Source organism: Crocodylus porosus, unplaced genomic scaffold (genome assembly GCF_001723895.1).
Source record: "Crocodylus porosus isolate Cpor-Errol unplaced genomic scaffold, CroPor_comp1, whole genome shotgun sequence".
Classification (NCBI taxonomy): domain Eukaryota; kingdom Metazoa; phylum Chordata; order Crocodylia; family Crocodylidae; genus Crocodylus; species Crocodylus porosus.
Window position 1 is genome coordinate 99,025,170 of NW_017728886.1, and position 15,283 is coordinate 99,040,452.

The 15,283-nt window shown below is 41.9% G+C and overlaps 1 protein-coding gene across 3 annotated transcripts in view; it reads left to right on the forward strand.

Moving 5' to 3' along the window:
* The window catches only part of NFX1 (nuclear transcription factor, X-box binding 1), an 89,140-nt gene that overhangs the window by 67,345 nt on the left and 6,512 nt on the right, over window positions 1-15,283 (forward strand). For 2 of the 3 annotated variants that reach the window (XM_019539644.1, XM_019539654.1), the window contains exons 18-22: window positions 2,734-2,835; window positions 7,901-7,942; window positions 8,243-8,341; window positions 9,701-9,767; window positions 14,202-14,347. In XM_019539644.1, coding sequence (XP_019395189.1) covers window positions 2,734-2,835; window positions 7,901-7,942; window positions 8,243-8,341; window positions 9,701-9,767; window positions 14,202-14,347 — 456 coding nt within the window. Of the gene's footprint in view, window positions 1-1,214; window positions 1,282-2,733; window positions 2,836-7,900; window positions 7,943-8,242; window positions 8,342-9,700; window positions 9,768-14,201; window positions 14,348-15,283 lie in introns of those variants that run through there. The other variant, XM_019539663.1, reaches the window with a different exon arrangement.

Genomic DNA, 15,283 nt, shown 5'->3' on the forward strand with positions numbered 1-15,283 from the left:
GATCAAAGGCTCTTTTAAAATCATGATATATGACAGCAATCTCTTTCCCCTTGTCCACCAGGTCACCTGGTTGTAAAAGGAAATGAGATTGGTCAAGCAAGACCTACCTGCAACAAACCCGTGCCGGGTATCCCTCAGGATATTGCTGTTGGCCAGTCTGTATAGGATGGCCTCTTTGATAATCTTTTCCAAGACCTTCTCCAGGATAGAGGTCAAGCTGATGGGTCTGTAGTTTGCCGAATCTACTTTCCTCCCTTTTTTGAAGATAGGCACCACATATCAAGAACAATTTACAGTAAAGAAGTTATAGTCCTGCTACTACCCTTGCAGGGGTCTGGGGCCTAGCCTTTTTGCTGTCCTGCTACACCAAGCAGTTCCTACTGCCTCACTCAGACTATCTCCTGGAATGCCACCCTTCCTGGACATTCGGTTTCCAGGAGGACTTAACTCTGTGTCATACAGTTGGCCATGACACTGGAAAAATCTTTTTTTCTACTTTCTGCCTTCCAAAAAAACAAGGTGTGTGTATTATTTAGAGGTGTGTGGTATGTGAGAAAATGTCATATATAACATGGCCCAAAGTATTCCCTTGCATTTCCCCATTGTAGTTTGCTCTGTCATGCAAAACCTTGATGGGTGACTTCAACATTTTGCAACAGATCAAGACATCGTTCATATGTTGCTGTTTAGAAAGTTATTCTGCTTTAACATTGCTGAGATCACCCACATTTTGTGTCATCATGAGCATGTAGTGGTTGGACACATGCAGGCACATGAACCACTGTTCTGCAGTGCAGCTTAATTTCATACAACAAAACTTTTTAAAAATGATCAGAGCTACAAATTGCTCACTAAAGGTTCAGTTGTTCAGTCAGGTGTTCACATAACAGTGACCTCCTGCATTTCCAGTTCAGCTACTCTCAATACTGCTTACTTTGTGGAAGGAGGAACAATTTAATGTGGATATTGGTAACGCCATTCTGGGATCTTCCACCCACCCTTTGTCAAAAGCTTGTAGTTCACAGTCTTTACTCTGATGAAGAACTTGGTATATGGGTGTTAGGAAGTCCCTCAGTACCTTGATGGTTTTTACAGTTAAGGTGGTTCCTGCTCCTTCCCTGTAATAATAGCTTTCTGGATTGCACAGATAAAACAATTTGACACCAAAGGGGTGGACATGGGGATATCTTTTTACCTGAGAACTTTCTTTCTAGGACCTTCCATGTCAGTCTGACAAAGGGGCCAAGAAAGAAAATTCACAAGTAAGACAGAATTTTTCTCTTTCAGATTTACTTAAAAAATGGCTTGTCTTTTTTTCCCCCCAAAATGCACATTGTGGTTCAGAGTAAGCATAAGAAATGTAACAAAGGAAGTAGGTTTTCTTCACAGGATTTTAGGTATGAGTGAGGGGGTGAACCACTATGTAATTATACTGGAAATTGTCTAAATCTTGACTGAAAAATTGTTACTATTTCATTGTGTGTTTCATCCCAAAGGAGTTCCAGAAAACTAGACTGTATTTAACAGAGTGCACCTATGCACAATATAAATAAGTACGTGAGGGCTAAAATGCAACAGTTGTAACACACACACACACACGAAAGTAAATAATTTTTTTATCCCCAAATGAAGGTGTAGGCTGAGTATTAAGTAGGCAGGGATTTTCATTTGACCAAAAAACTGCTGATTTCCTTGTAGCACAGAAAAATACTGTGAAATACTTTAATGATTGTATGGTAGGATCTTGCTTTTATGTAATGCTTCACAGTTGTCTCCTAGACCCCTCTAGATGGTCAGGTAAAGGTGTGATAGGATTTGATGCAGAATCCACACAATCACACCTCCTGCCCTGCCACTTGTGCATGGCATGAGGGGTGATTCTGGGATCCAGAATCAGATTGTCATGCCCTATTGCTGGTGCGGGGGGAGCCCAGGATTGTTATGCCAGGTTCCACCTGCACCAGCAAGTAGCAAGCTCCTGTAGCTAGGAGTCTGCAGCTGATGGGGCTCAGAGCTCTGGGAGTGCCCAATTGCTGCTGCAGCTAGTGGGCCCTTAGCTGACAGGGCTCACAGCTGCAGGATTGCATGGGGTGGTGCTGTTGCTGCAAGCCCCATCAGCTGCAGGAGTCCCAGCTCCAGCAGTGACCCATGTGCTTGTGGCTGGAAGCTGATGGGGCTCCTAGTCACAAGGGAGCACCTGACTACATGTTTGATTAATGGCATGGTAAGAATGAGTCACAAAGTTATGACATGTTTTTTTTGTAGAATAACTTTCTGGCTTGTTTGTGTTTGATCACACCATTAATTAATTGATCAGGTGGCGAGTGCTTCCATTTTCCTTTCCCTTTATTCAGGACACTGACAAGGTTTAAAGTTAGATTGCTTTAGAGTGAATTATGAAGCTGTGCAAATTGACACAATTCATGTTTTTACCAAGATGTGTCTTAAATTGGTGATGATGATTTTCTTGCAGTCTTTAATTCCTCCGCTTTCATAGGAAGGGATGGTGCTTGCTTGGCATTAAAGCTACCACAGTGCTTCCAATTCTGCTGTTTTTTCCTTTCCCCAGTGTTTCATAACTTTTACTTAGTGTCCTATAGTATGATGACAAGTTCCTTGCATTTTTTTGCTTTTCTATCTAGTTTTCTCTCAAGAATTAATTTTTAGTTCTGTACTATTTTCCAAGTGATTGTCGTTTATATGAATCAAATAAAATCTTTTTTTTTCTTCCAGAATAGCTGCTATATCCATAGCCACTAAATTAACAGACCTGCAACTTGGAGACTCAGTGGAAATCAGTAGATTGGTTACCAAAAAAGAAATGAAGCAAGCCAGGTACTCATGTAGGACGAAGCATGGGGAAACAGATTTGAACTCTTTGTGCATATGTATGTGTGTGCATATGCCTGCACATGCACATGTACATGCTTATAGAGGCATAGACCTATATAGATAGGTAGGTAAAGGTAAGAATCCTGAAAAATCTGGGAACTTTAAATGGCCTATCCATATACTATAACAATACAGCTTTTTTGAGAATTATTGTTCATTTTGCATAAGAATCCTCAACTGTCTGCGCATATTTTTGTTATCATATAGAATAGTTTTCTCATCTTGTCGAATGTTGGTTTGTTATGGTTAGAATTTTAGTGCTTCTGTAGATGTACAGGGAGCCAGCTCTGATGCATTGTAAATCCAGCAAGTCAGAGCAGACTTCATTTAAGAGTCTGCCGGAACACAGAAATTACCGCGCTCCAGCAGCCTCCCACATTACATGCATCGGTGTCCTTGCGCTGAGCAATAATGGCAGGGTGCTTTGAACTAAAGCTTGTTCAATGAACTTTAGTTCGAAGGTCCCTGCCCCTGTTTTTCAAGGCAGGGGACGCTGATACACGTGACTTTCAGGCACTTTTAATTAACATGGATCTCTAATTAAAGTGCTCCCCCACGCCTCCCAGGGTACATATAAAAACACTCTTAGTGTCACATATGGAATAAGGTTGTGTGTAAAACTGCATATGGAGTGGTAGAGACCTTCTGAAAATGTCACACATCTACCCTATTTACTCAAATATAAGGCAAAGCGCCCACCCCCTCCTCCTAGTCGGCATGGGAGAATAAGCCCCTAGTCTTACATATGTGTACCAGCAAATTCTTCCCCCCTTCCTCCCATTAGGTACATTGGCTATCATTAAATTGCTGCTACAAGCAGCATGTGCTCAGTCATGGGATCTAACTGAAGATGACTGAATGCAGCCCTTGCTGAGTATGCCCACAAAACGCATTGCCTATAGGCTAGGGACAGAAGTTGCACACACAATGGTTTATCTGATCAGAAACTGTAACAGACCTGTAACTTGTAACAGAACAGAAGCTCAGTGTACATAAACCAGTTTCAGAATGGCTAAAACTGGTTTAAAATTAACCTGGTTGAATGTAGTATCAGACTTAACTGATTTTAGGTCAAACTGGTTTATGAAACTTCTGTCCCAGACCCCTTCCTGGTTCAAGTTAAATCACAGTCCCCCAGCAGCCTAGGATGCTTTGCAGCCCCAGGCTGGGCTGTACTGTGCTGTCTGCTCCAGAGAGCGGGGCTGGCCCTACCCCTCTGCTTCCTAGCTAGAGCAATGAGGGCTGGTTGACAAGGGGGTGGGGGTGGGAAGCCTGGCTAGGGACCGGGGCTGGGTGTGCTTGCAGGGGTCGGTGGGTAGTCCTTGCCAGTCTTCTCCCTGCTGGGGTGTGTTAGGGCAACAACCTGAGAGGGACTACTGCCCCCCTCTTCCCCCCCCGGCAAACTAGCTGGGGTCTGGGGTCTTGGAGGGCCTTTAATCCTCCCCATTCCTAGCTCAGTGTGGCAGAGACTGAGGCAGGCAGGCAGTTGATAAGAGGAGGGGGTGTAATTCCCCTTGGCTCCCCCAGGCCATGGGGAAGAAGGAGGAGACTGGGGAACTGGAGCTAGAGGTACTGGTCCCCTTGCCACCTGTGAGCCCTGGGATCTCTACTTGAACACCTAAGACCAGTTGCTGATTCCCCAAGAAGGATTTTCTGAATACCTGGCTGTAAGGAGACACTCTGCCCTCAGGATTACATAAGACTTACGCAAGGCTTTCACTTGTCTTGTTTTACATTTTAAGTTAGACTAAGTTGTGCATGCTCTGACTATATTTTACTGGGCTGTATCTTAGCTTAGGTGAAGATTTTTACTTGTTCTTTGTCATGTGTTTGAGGTTACGAATTGCTGTGTTTAATATATGCTCGCTTCAGAGAGAGGACTATTTTTGTCCAAGGTTTTATGAATTCAGTGCCACAACCTTTTTCTCCACCCACCCCCTCCTCAGCCTGCCAGCCTTGAGCAAGAGATGGGGAGGGGAGCAGAAGCCTGGCGGGCACTGCCCCCTCCCCTGGCTAAGCAGAACCAGGCTGTGGTCCCCTGTGGGCCAGGGACGGGATTTAAACTCCCACCCTCTGGCATGCTAGCCCAGAGCTGGGGCCTGGCCACACTCCCTCCACTGGAGCAGGGAGGGTGGGAAAAGCCTTGGAACTTCAGTCCCTTCCCTTTGGCAGTGGCTGGCAGGCTGGGAGCCGTGCTATAGTACTGCCCCCACTGCTTCAGGTATGAGTCATTGCAGGCATGTGGCTGCATTTCCAGAATCCAAAGTGAATGTCTGTTCACTTACTTCTCAGTTTAATTTCTCCAGTTGAGACTAACTTGCAAAGACTGAATTAGTTCAGCCTCAGCCTTTTTGACTGTCTGTACTTAGCCCTAGTGGGCAAACACATTGAACCTTCCATTGGCGACACGTAGGGGGTGCACATGTATCCCCTGCAGAAAGTGCTGCTGAAACTGCCAGTGGTGCCTGCAGTCCGGTTGCCACTTGCCACCCCTCCCCTCGCCACCGATACTGCCAGTGGCATCTGTGGGTGGTCCCCAATCGCAGCTGGCCGATGCTGCCAGAGGTGTCTGCAGGTGGTTGCCAACTGATTGTCAGTGCCTGCCACTTCCCCCCTCCCCTCCCTGCCATCGCCACCACTGCTGCTGCCTGCAAGTGGTTGCCATGCCCCGTCCTTCCCCCTCCCCCAGTGTTCATGGAACCTTCCATCTGTATTAGATATAGTGCCTATTGTCACTATATCTTATATCAAAATTAATACATTTTGACTGCCTCTTCACTCCCACAGCTGATTCCTGTTGTTTCATGAGCCTTAAACGTCTGGCAAATATCACCAAACTTGTGTGCAGTGGAGGGGTTCTGTTGCCACCTCTCTCAGCTGTTGCATGTGATTAGTGTAGCCACACCCTCTCTGGGTTCAGACAGACCAGGCAACCCGGTGCCCCCGGATTGATCTGCATATCGATTTGAACAGTTTGAGTCACGAGTGGGGGTGCTAATTTAACGCAAGGCTTCTTTGTGAGGGCATCTGGAGTACACACACATAGTGGGCAGTGCTAGGCTGCAGTGCTGTAGCTTTTATTTGATTTAAGTGTGGGGGGCAAGCGGGGTGACTGCCCCATGCACCAAAGCGAAGGGGCTCCAGTAGGCGCTGCTCAGCCAGGGTGCAGCATGGGACAAAGCTGCGAGCAGCTCACTTGGGGAGGGGGTGCACAGGTGGGGGAGTGGGGAGGGCGGTTCCTGCACAACCCCCTCCCAAGTCTGGACTCAGCAACTGCTGGCCATGTCCACAGCTGCCCAAATGTGGCCAGCAGTTTCTGGGTCGGGGCTCCTGGGATGGAGTTGGGGTGGCAGCAGAGAGTACTACAGCTGTGGCTGGGTTCAGGCTTCTTTATTGGTCGGGAATGGGAGAGAGAGAGAGAGAGGTGTGGCCCTTGTCAGGTCATCAGAACTCATTAAGTGGCCCACCAGCCCAAATAATTGTTCACCCTCAGTTTAAGGGCATCAACAGTCATATCTCAGCCTCAAAACATATGAGTTAATGTTCCATCTCATGTATAAAAAGGAGAAAAAAGCGTATGTCCTCATTCATAATCCCAACCCAGATTCTGCATTAAGGTAGTGAAATCAGTAACCACTTGGGCTAAACCCATAGTGGCCATCACCCAGGCATAAACTGATTTAAAATTCAAGGTCTTTTTCGATGGTGAAGCCATTACATCTGGCAGTATTGACAGAAGTGAGACTCTTGACCTACCCAGATCCCTATGCGTTATAGAAGGGTGATCTGTTAGTCTTACTTTTATTTTATTTTATTCCTAGAGTCTCAAATAATCGGCATAGCGTATTCAACTCAGTTTTATGACAACTTATTCTGCTGTTTTTTAGGTTTATCATTTAAAGCTGTAAGGGACCATTCAGTCATTTATTCTGACCACTGGATCACAAGCTATTACATTTTATTGCAATGAAATTTCCCCTGTATTGTGACTAGGGTATTTTCATCTTTCAGATGAGCTCTCCTTCATTCATGCCAGCATTGAGAGATTCAAAACTCGATTAGATCTTAGCTCTGCCTGAAAAATTTGGCAGAATGATCCTCAGGTCCTCATTCTTAATTAGATGATAGTAGAATAATGGAAGTCATATGTTCTCATTTATAAATCCTAAACAGAGGTCTAGATCTGTAACCCATGACTCGCCAGAATTGTGAAAAATGGGAAAGATTGGAGGGATTGAAGTCAAATAACCTGGCCCTGTTTTACAGTATACCTATTAAATAGTTTGGGACTGCTTATTAGTCTTTCAGAGATTATTGCATCCTTACTTCTTCTGAACAAATGCTTTTAGCTTGTATCAGACTGAAGCCTCCAATCTAAATCTTTGTAATCAGTAGGATTTAATTTACAGATTGGATTCACTGTGTCACTGCATGAACATAATTCATGTGCCTTAGTGGAGATCACACTGCAATGAATACAGTAATACTTGATAACTTAGACTTCAGGTACATTGTTGAAAAGCATATGACAAAAGTATGACATTCTGCTTATTTACAGAAAACCATGTTAAAAGTCCTTTGAAGTTAGTTCTAGCATTTTCTAATTTATGATTTCTTAAGGTTGTCTGCAATCTTAATTCAGACACCTTGTGCATGGATACTGCAGGTATCAAATTACATACGCCTATGCTAGTTGTTCTATAGTATTTCTTCATTTGGTATACAGAACAAAAAGTGAATGAGGCAGAGGACTGGAAACAGGATTGGTTAAGGGGTTAACCAAGGATTGGCAAGGGGTTAAGGCACTAGACTAGTGTTCATAAATGCTGAGGTCTTTTCTCCTGTCTCATAGGCTTTCAGTGTGAGATGAGACGGAGGATTTTAAGTCTCTTAATACATGGGGCTGTTTTGAGATTGTACAGGTAATCTTAACTGAGAGCATTTACAAACTTTTAAACCTTAAATACTAATTTTGTGTGTTTTGTTTTGTTTTTTTTAAATAATTTAGGTTGCAATGTGATGAAGAATGTTTGGCCCTTGAAAGGAACAGGTGTGTGGTGACTGCCCACTTTTTAATAGAAGAATTAACTTCTAGTAGCTTGGCTTTGTGAAAAAGATCGCATTTGAAAAAAAAACTAATAAACTGTCTACGTCGGTTCTAGAAACGTTCTATTTTGAGTGATCAAACATAATTAACCTTTCAAACATGTTTTTACTAAAAATACTTTCAGATTCATCAATTTTACCTTCACCAGCTTTGATTCTGTAGTTCTAATTCTTCTTTGTAGTGAGTCATTCTGTCACTGAAGAGTTGTCTTTAAATACATATGAAGTACTTTCTGTCTTTCAGACGACTTGCTGAGGCTCTTCAAATTGATGATAGTTCTGACCCTTTTAATGTCCGTTCTTCTGGACCAAAGTACAGTGAGATTCTAAAAGAAGATGCGAGGTATGAGCTGCCATGGTTGGCTAGGAACACAAACACACACAGAGAATGTAAATTATATGTAGTTATATTGATATTTGTATGTATATAGACAAAGGTTATCTAGATATTACTTATGCACCCCCTCTCCAGGCTAATTCTGTTCATTAGGATCTTTTAATAACCTGAGGCGTGTATTTTCCAGAAATAAATATGTAATTAGCCCTTCTGCTTTAGTGTAGGGTGTGTCCCCTGTTGTAGCATAGAACAAGTCAGTAGAATAAGATTGAACTAAGCTTCCATTTTAACATTCTGTTTTCTGACATGCTTTAAAATCCACAGACCAGACTTACGAAGGCATATAGATAATTAAACATGCAAATAGGTATATAGTGGTATTTACAAAAGGTCCTAAATGAGTTACATGCCTGACGTCTTTTGGAGCAGTTAGTGAAACAAACAAGGTAGTTCACACTTTTCAGAACTATTTTTAAAGCTGAATTCCTTTCCACTGAGAGTGCTCCACTGGCTTACTTCACTAGATGAAAGTTTGCAGGAGCTCTTTTGTCTTTCCCCTTCTATACCAAAGCTGGTACATGTTTTCTTCTCAGTTCTGCTACTACCTTCTGTTCTCTATAGCCTCTTCAACTAGGGAGGACAGGGCTGTAGTAGAGTAGGGGAGGTTTATACTCGGGAAGCCTCATGCAGACCTTCTTTCCTACTGAGATAATCTTTATTTAATGTTTGTCTCATTTCAATAAGTAGGCAAATGCACTGGCAAACAAACATGGCTAATATACACTTAAGGTTGCTTAGCACTGACTTTCATACAAAAGGTTCCTAAACTGAAACCCCTGCAAAGCAAAATATCGTGCATCATATCATGGTTTTATCAACTTAAAGATTTTACTACCTTGTTCTTTCTAGCTGTTTTTGTAGCCTTAAATTGCTAAAGTCTACCCTAGCTGCCAAGATGCATTAGTGGGAGGGTACAACACAGAAATATCAGTAGTGGTGACTTTGACTCTCTCTCCTTCAGAGAGACCATTTGACTTACCTAACAGAAAACTTAACTACTCTTGATTCCATGTAGGATAATTTGTATATTCCAGACTCTGTTCTTATGTTTACATACTTGCAGAAAAAACTCTTTATTGTAAATGGAGAAAATCTGAAAATTTGCTTCCCCTCAAGTTTGCAGCCTGTTGAGCAGGCTACAATCACTAAGGTGAAGAAATGAAATTCAAATGGGAGAGAGCACAGTTGTCATATTGCATTAAGAAAAGTCAAGGTGAATTATCAATGTTTTGTATATGTGGCAAGTAAAGGCTGCAGTTCTTTTTTCTTTTTTAACCTCATTCACATTGTATACAATTATTGCAGGAAGGATTTAAAATTTGTCAGTGATGTTGAGAAGGAAATGAGAGCACTTGTGGATGCTGTAAATAAGGTTGGTGGGAAGTTCTTAAATAACAAACATCTCTTGAAGTAGGAGTGTGTGCTGAGTGTTTTTGTTTTTCAGGGTTTCAGCTGAGCACTATATATTTTTTTTCATTTTAAAACTTTCTCTTTGTATGTGGTTTGCTTTTACCAAAATGAACAAATTGCATGCGACTTCTTGCAGTGCTCAACTGTTTTACTTCTTAAAGTTAAATTTTAAAAAATTATTTCAGTGTGTGTTCAGCTTTTGTTCTAAATTCTGAAATAGGTCTTTACTAGACATTTGAAACAGTGTTAGATAAAAGAATGTGTGTTTTCTGTCCCATAAAAATTCATATGACTGTGACAACAGGTACAGACTAGTATCTTTTAAAAATTGGTTGAAGCTTGTCTTAATATGCTGTCTCAACTGGTACTGAATTTATCAGGATATTCTTAGTCTTTTTATCTCTGGGGAAAAAAAATCCCAGAATAATGCAGCTTTTACCTTCAAAATGGGCATTGATCAGGAGCAAAGAATTTTACGTGGTTTCATCAGTGTTAAGTGTCTTAGAACATTATTGCAAGAAATATAATGGGGCTTGATTTTTCCTGACAGCAGCAAATTGCCAACTTCCTATAGTATTTCTCCACATGAAATATTCTTAAAATATGCTGAAGATACGCTGATCAGCACTCACTCATGTTCTTGTGTAGACTTCATCCAAGAACTGAGAGGGAAATAAAAAAACTTGGTCATGTATTGGTAACATAAATCTTTTTCTGTCAGTCTTACTGCACCATCAGAAAATGGGGATCTATGATAAATGTTTTTAAGATTTATCTTTAAGATTTATCTTCAGCAAGAGGCAAGCCCATCATTTCTGCTGGTGAGTCCATAACCCTTTTTACTCAAGGTTATGCCTTGTAGTAACAGAGAAGTAGTTCTTTCATTCTTCCTGTCCCATAAATTATTTTTTTTGCTCTTGGAATAGAGCCAAGATTAAATCAAAGTATTGAACAAGGAGCAATATTCTTCTCCGTTCTTGCTCCATTTTCTAGATTTAGGTGCCATGTGTATCAAAGCGATCAGACTATAGTATCGTAATGGCCCCTTCTGGCCCTAAAATACATTCATTCTTTTTATGGTCCATTCTTGGTGTGCATGTGCCTCCCATGTACAACTTTTTGCCTTGGTAGTACATGCAGAACAGAAGCCCCAAAAGCCCATTGGGCTATCAGCAGTTACCAGAGGTGGGGGAAGGGTCTTCTGCAGAATTTGGAGTCCCTAGTCCCTGATGGACATGACTGTCAGCAGTAGGGGAACAAGCCTGGGCTGTGCAGGTGCAGCCCATGCTTGCCCCACACCTGCCACCACTACCAGACTTGCCACTGGCCACGTGAATCCAGCCCAAAGTGAGTTTGACATCCGTGTATTCTGTCTCTTCTTTGCCTGCACCAAAGGAATAAAAGGCAGTGCACACTTCCAGCTTCTCTTTATCTCAGTTAACTTTGAGTAGGGACAGAACTTGTGTCCATGCAGGTGTGGTTTCAGCTGTATTGCCAGTTTAATTCATTTATAATTTTTTCTAACATCTGAGTTCTAATTTATATTTTTTCTTGTATTCATTGCCTTCAGGGGTAAGGGTGGGGAGTTTGCCTTAGATCACCTAAGTTCCTTAACCTAAGGAGGTTTCATCTCTGCCTCAAAAAGGACCAGGCCACACTCTTCTGTTCCAGCTTGGCCTCCTTGAGATCTCCAAGCTTATGTTTCCCCTTTTGTTCTGAAGTGGATTGTTCAAGATATCTGTCCAGTGCCTACCTTGTTCTATGGATATGGATTAAAAGCTTGTCTTCCTTCTGGTTCTTGAGTAAGGTTGGGCAAGACTGCATGGCTGATTATTCTGGCCTATACCTGGATGAAGCGAGGTAGTTTTGGTTCCCAGACGTTGTGTTGTCTTAGGGTTCCAAGTCCCTGTTGCTCCCAGACCTGTCCTACCAAGACAGGAGATGAATATTCACTCAGATTTGAACACCCTTCATCACGTCACAAACTTATTTTCTCTTCAATTAAAAATGCACATACATCAACATCAGGAAATCAGACTGAGGCAGATCTGTCTGACATGTTGTGACGTTGTAGGATGAGAACCCTGATTTTTGCATGAGACCCCTACCCCAGCAATCTAGATTGTCTTCAGGAATTGAAGCATGTGACCTATCTTAATTTTATTCAGTGTGTACTTTCTTGTCCCATCATTTGCCTATGGAAAGAGAGTCTTCTCCTATTCTGTAATACAGAAACTTCTGAAGGCCTGGGCTAAAATATTCTCCCTAAAGAATACAGTGCCTAAGACTCCATTGTTTGAACAGTTATTGTTCTCTGTGAAGATGACTTCTTTTTTTAATCAGGTGTTACTTCAGTGAGATGGGTGGGTGAGATTCAGACACTGCTGGCAGATCCACTTGATGCCATATTCCACCCAGAAGATGCTTCCTTGCAAAGAACCAAGCTTTTTCATGTTACTATGACTACCAATAACCATAGTGACAGACAATCTGAGCACAGTAGTCTCCATCCTGAGACTGTCAAAGCAGACCTTTAACTACATGAGTGTGCATTACAAGATTGTAAAGGGGAAACCCCTGGCAGGACTCGGAACATACTATCAGAATGCGGGTGGCATCTGCAGATGCCTCTCCAAAATGCCTAAGTTCCCGACCATTTGTAAAGTAGCCCTGTGGCACTCCATTCATACCCTTCCCCAAATGCTGTGCCATTGGTTAAACTTCCAGACTGAATGCTGATTCTGGAAAGCAGTTTTGCAGTCTCTGTTTACACAGAGCTGGGACATCATGCCTCCTGGTGAATCTTGTATTCTTGAATTTGCTCAGAGTGGAATGTGCATTTAGACAAGCAGCAGAAAGAGAAAGAGGCTACTTGCACTGAAAAGAATTGGAATTCCTGGTGTCCTCTTCTTTGGCCATCCTGCATCTATCTGACTTTCCATTCCTTCTTGCTTGGAATCTGCCAGCTACCATAAAGTGTCTTCTCTCTTTGTATCTGGACACGATTCACTTGCTTCCCTGAGCCTAAAGCTATGTACCACCTTGTGAATTAAACTTGCCCCCTTGTAAAAAACAGGTGCAGAATTTTTATAATTTTTTTAGATGCATCAAGGTTTATAACAAGGGAAAGCTGGTTGCATTTGTCTTCCAGTGGGTGAATGACTGTGTCCTGATGGTCATCAAGATGGAAAATCATGATCTCTGGGCAAAACTGTTGTTTCACTTTCTTGGATCCCGCTCCTATCAGTCTCATGGTTTGGGAGGGCTGAAAAAGTCTCTTCTTCAGCAGAGTGGCCACATAGTCCCCTTTGATCTACCTGTGTTCCCCTGCTAATTTCACTCGCTTGTCTCCAAACCAAGATGCGAGAAGACAGGATTATGACAAACATGACTAGTCTTCAGTAGGCTTCCATTAATCAAAGTCTGATAGCTGGAACCCCAAGTAGACATTTAAGAACATGTTTTGTAATTATTACAGCATAGTCATCTTAGAGAACTGCTCCAAGTTTTTGATTTTCTTTAGGGACAGAATTGCTCTGATACAGAAATGGAAACCTGTGGGCCAAACAATTTGAATTTAAATGCTTCCTAAATAATTAGTGATTAAAGATTGTACAGTGGGTCAAAATCAGGTTAATTTTGGCTAAATATGCAGTAATGTTCTTTCCATTTTCAAATTAATTGTAATTATCCCATTTTTAAGATTCTCTATTTTAAATAAGTATGTCTGCAGCGGCTGAATGATAAGAATTATACCTGTATATCAGTAGTATCCTTTCAGTGTGTAATCTGTGAATTTGTTGAGCTGGGACTTGCATTGGAGGGTTATTGTGTACTGCAGAACATTTTGGGAGATGGTTCACTTACATCATTTTAAGTAAAAAATTCTTTCTTTTGCTTTTTCCACATTGACCAAGACTCTTTGAGCAGATGCTAAAATTGGCATAAAATGTGTTTTCTATGGAAGGAGGACTATTAAATCAAATAACTAAACATTGTGCTTTCATATTCACACAATTAAAAGCCAAATAGAAACAAATTGTTCTGTTTATCATCCTCTCTTAATACTCTCTTCTCTGTTATTCCAGCCCTCTAGGGATCTGGGTAGAATATAGTATCAATAGATTTTTTTTTTTTGTCAGTCAATGCTGGGTGTGTGCAATTTGAGAATCTAAACATTTACATAAAGCATGTGTGCATGTGTGAGTGTGTGTCTGTGTACTGTTTAAGAGCAATTAAATGGAACTTAATTTACATGTGGAGCTTGTCAATAGTATCTCGGATTGTTTGTAATACACAAATAACTTTGGTTACTGCCAGAGAAGCTTAGACATTAAATCCTATTGTAAGCATTTTGATGAAAAAATAATGTGCCATTTTTTTCTCCTGAACTCAGGGAAGGCATACAAAAAAGAGTCACTGTTACCCACCCATGAACAGAGATCATCGCAGGATCATCCATGAGCTAGCTCAGATCTATGGCATTGAAAGTGTGAGCTATGACAACGAACCGAAACGCAATGTTGTTATCACTGCGGTGAAGTATGCAGTTTATTTTATTTTAGTTTGCAAAGTCATTCATGTGAGTTTAGGCATTACAATATTAGCACAGTCTAGTACAATTGATGCATTCTTTTAAAAGCATTTGGCAAATGAGAGAACTTTTTAGCCATTTTAAGTGCTCTAAGCAGGTTTTAATTGGGAAGCAACACAGTCTAATAAACTAGAATAATTTGTTTGGGAATGTCTCTTTTGATTCCCCTCAGATCTCCCATTTTTTAGCATGACAGCACAGTCTAATGACTAGCCCCCCTAATAGCTATGTCTTGTTGTAGCTCTTGCCTCTCATCACTAGAGGTCACTGCTGCTGAGCAACCTAGAGTTGTAAATTGCCCTGTTCCTTAGGCTGTTCACTGCCTTACCTGCCAGCTTTTCACAGCCTCAACTTTTATGTTTTTAAAAGAAGAGGATGGGAGGTACTTGGGTACAGATGGGAATAGAAGGGACCTTCATTAGAGTCACTGGGGAATCTCAAGTTGGAAAGAAAGGAAGGAGAATACACTGGAAGAAAGGAGAGCAAGTGGAAGAGACTTTTGGAAAAATCAGGAGGGAGACAAAAAGCAGTATAAAGCTCTTGAATGTCATAAGCTCTGTGGGCAAGGTGCAAAGGTAGGCTCCCAACCCTCCCCAAAAATAGGGCAAATCCCTTGACACCCCAAACAAAGGGTGCATATTTTCAAAATCATTGAAGCCACAGAGTCCAGCTGTCTGGAGATGACAACTAAACAGGGATCTCACCTAGTGCCTTCTGTAAGATGCAAGACAGTGGGGGCCAAAGTTTTTGATGGTATAACATCCAGCCTCCAAAAGAGAAGGCTGAGGAGGGATCTTGTGGCCTGTTATAAACTAGTCAGGGGGGATCAGCAGGCATTGGGGGAGTCCCTGTTCCCCTGAGCACCGCCAGGAGTGACCAGGAAT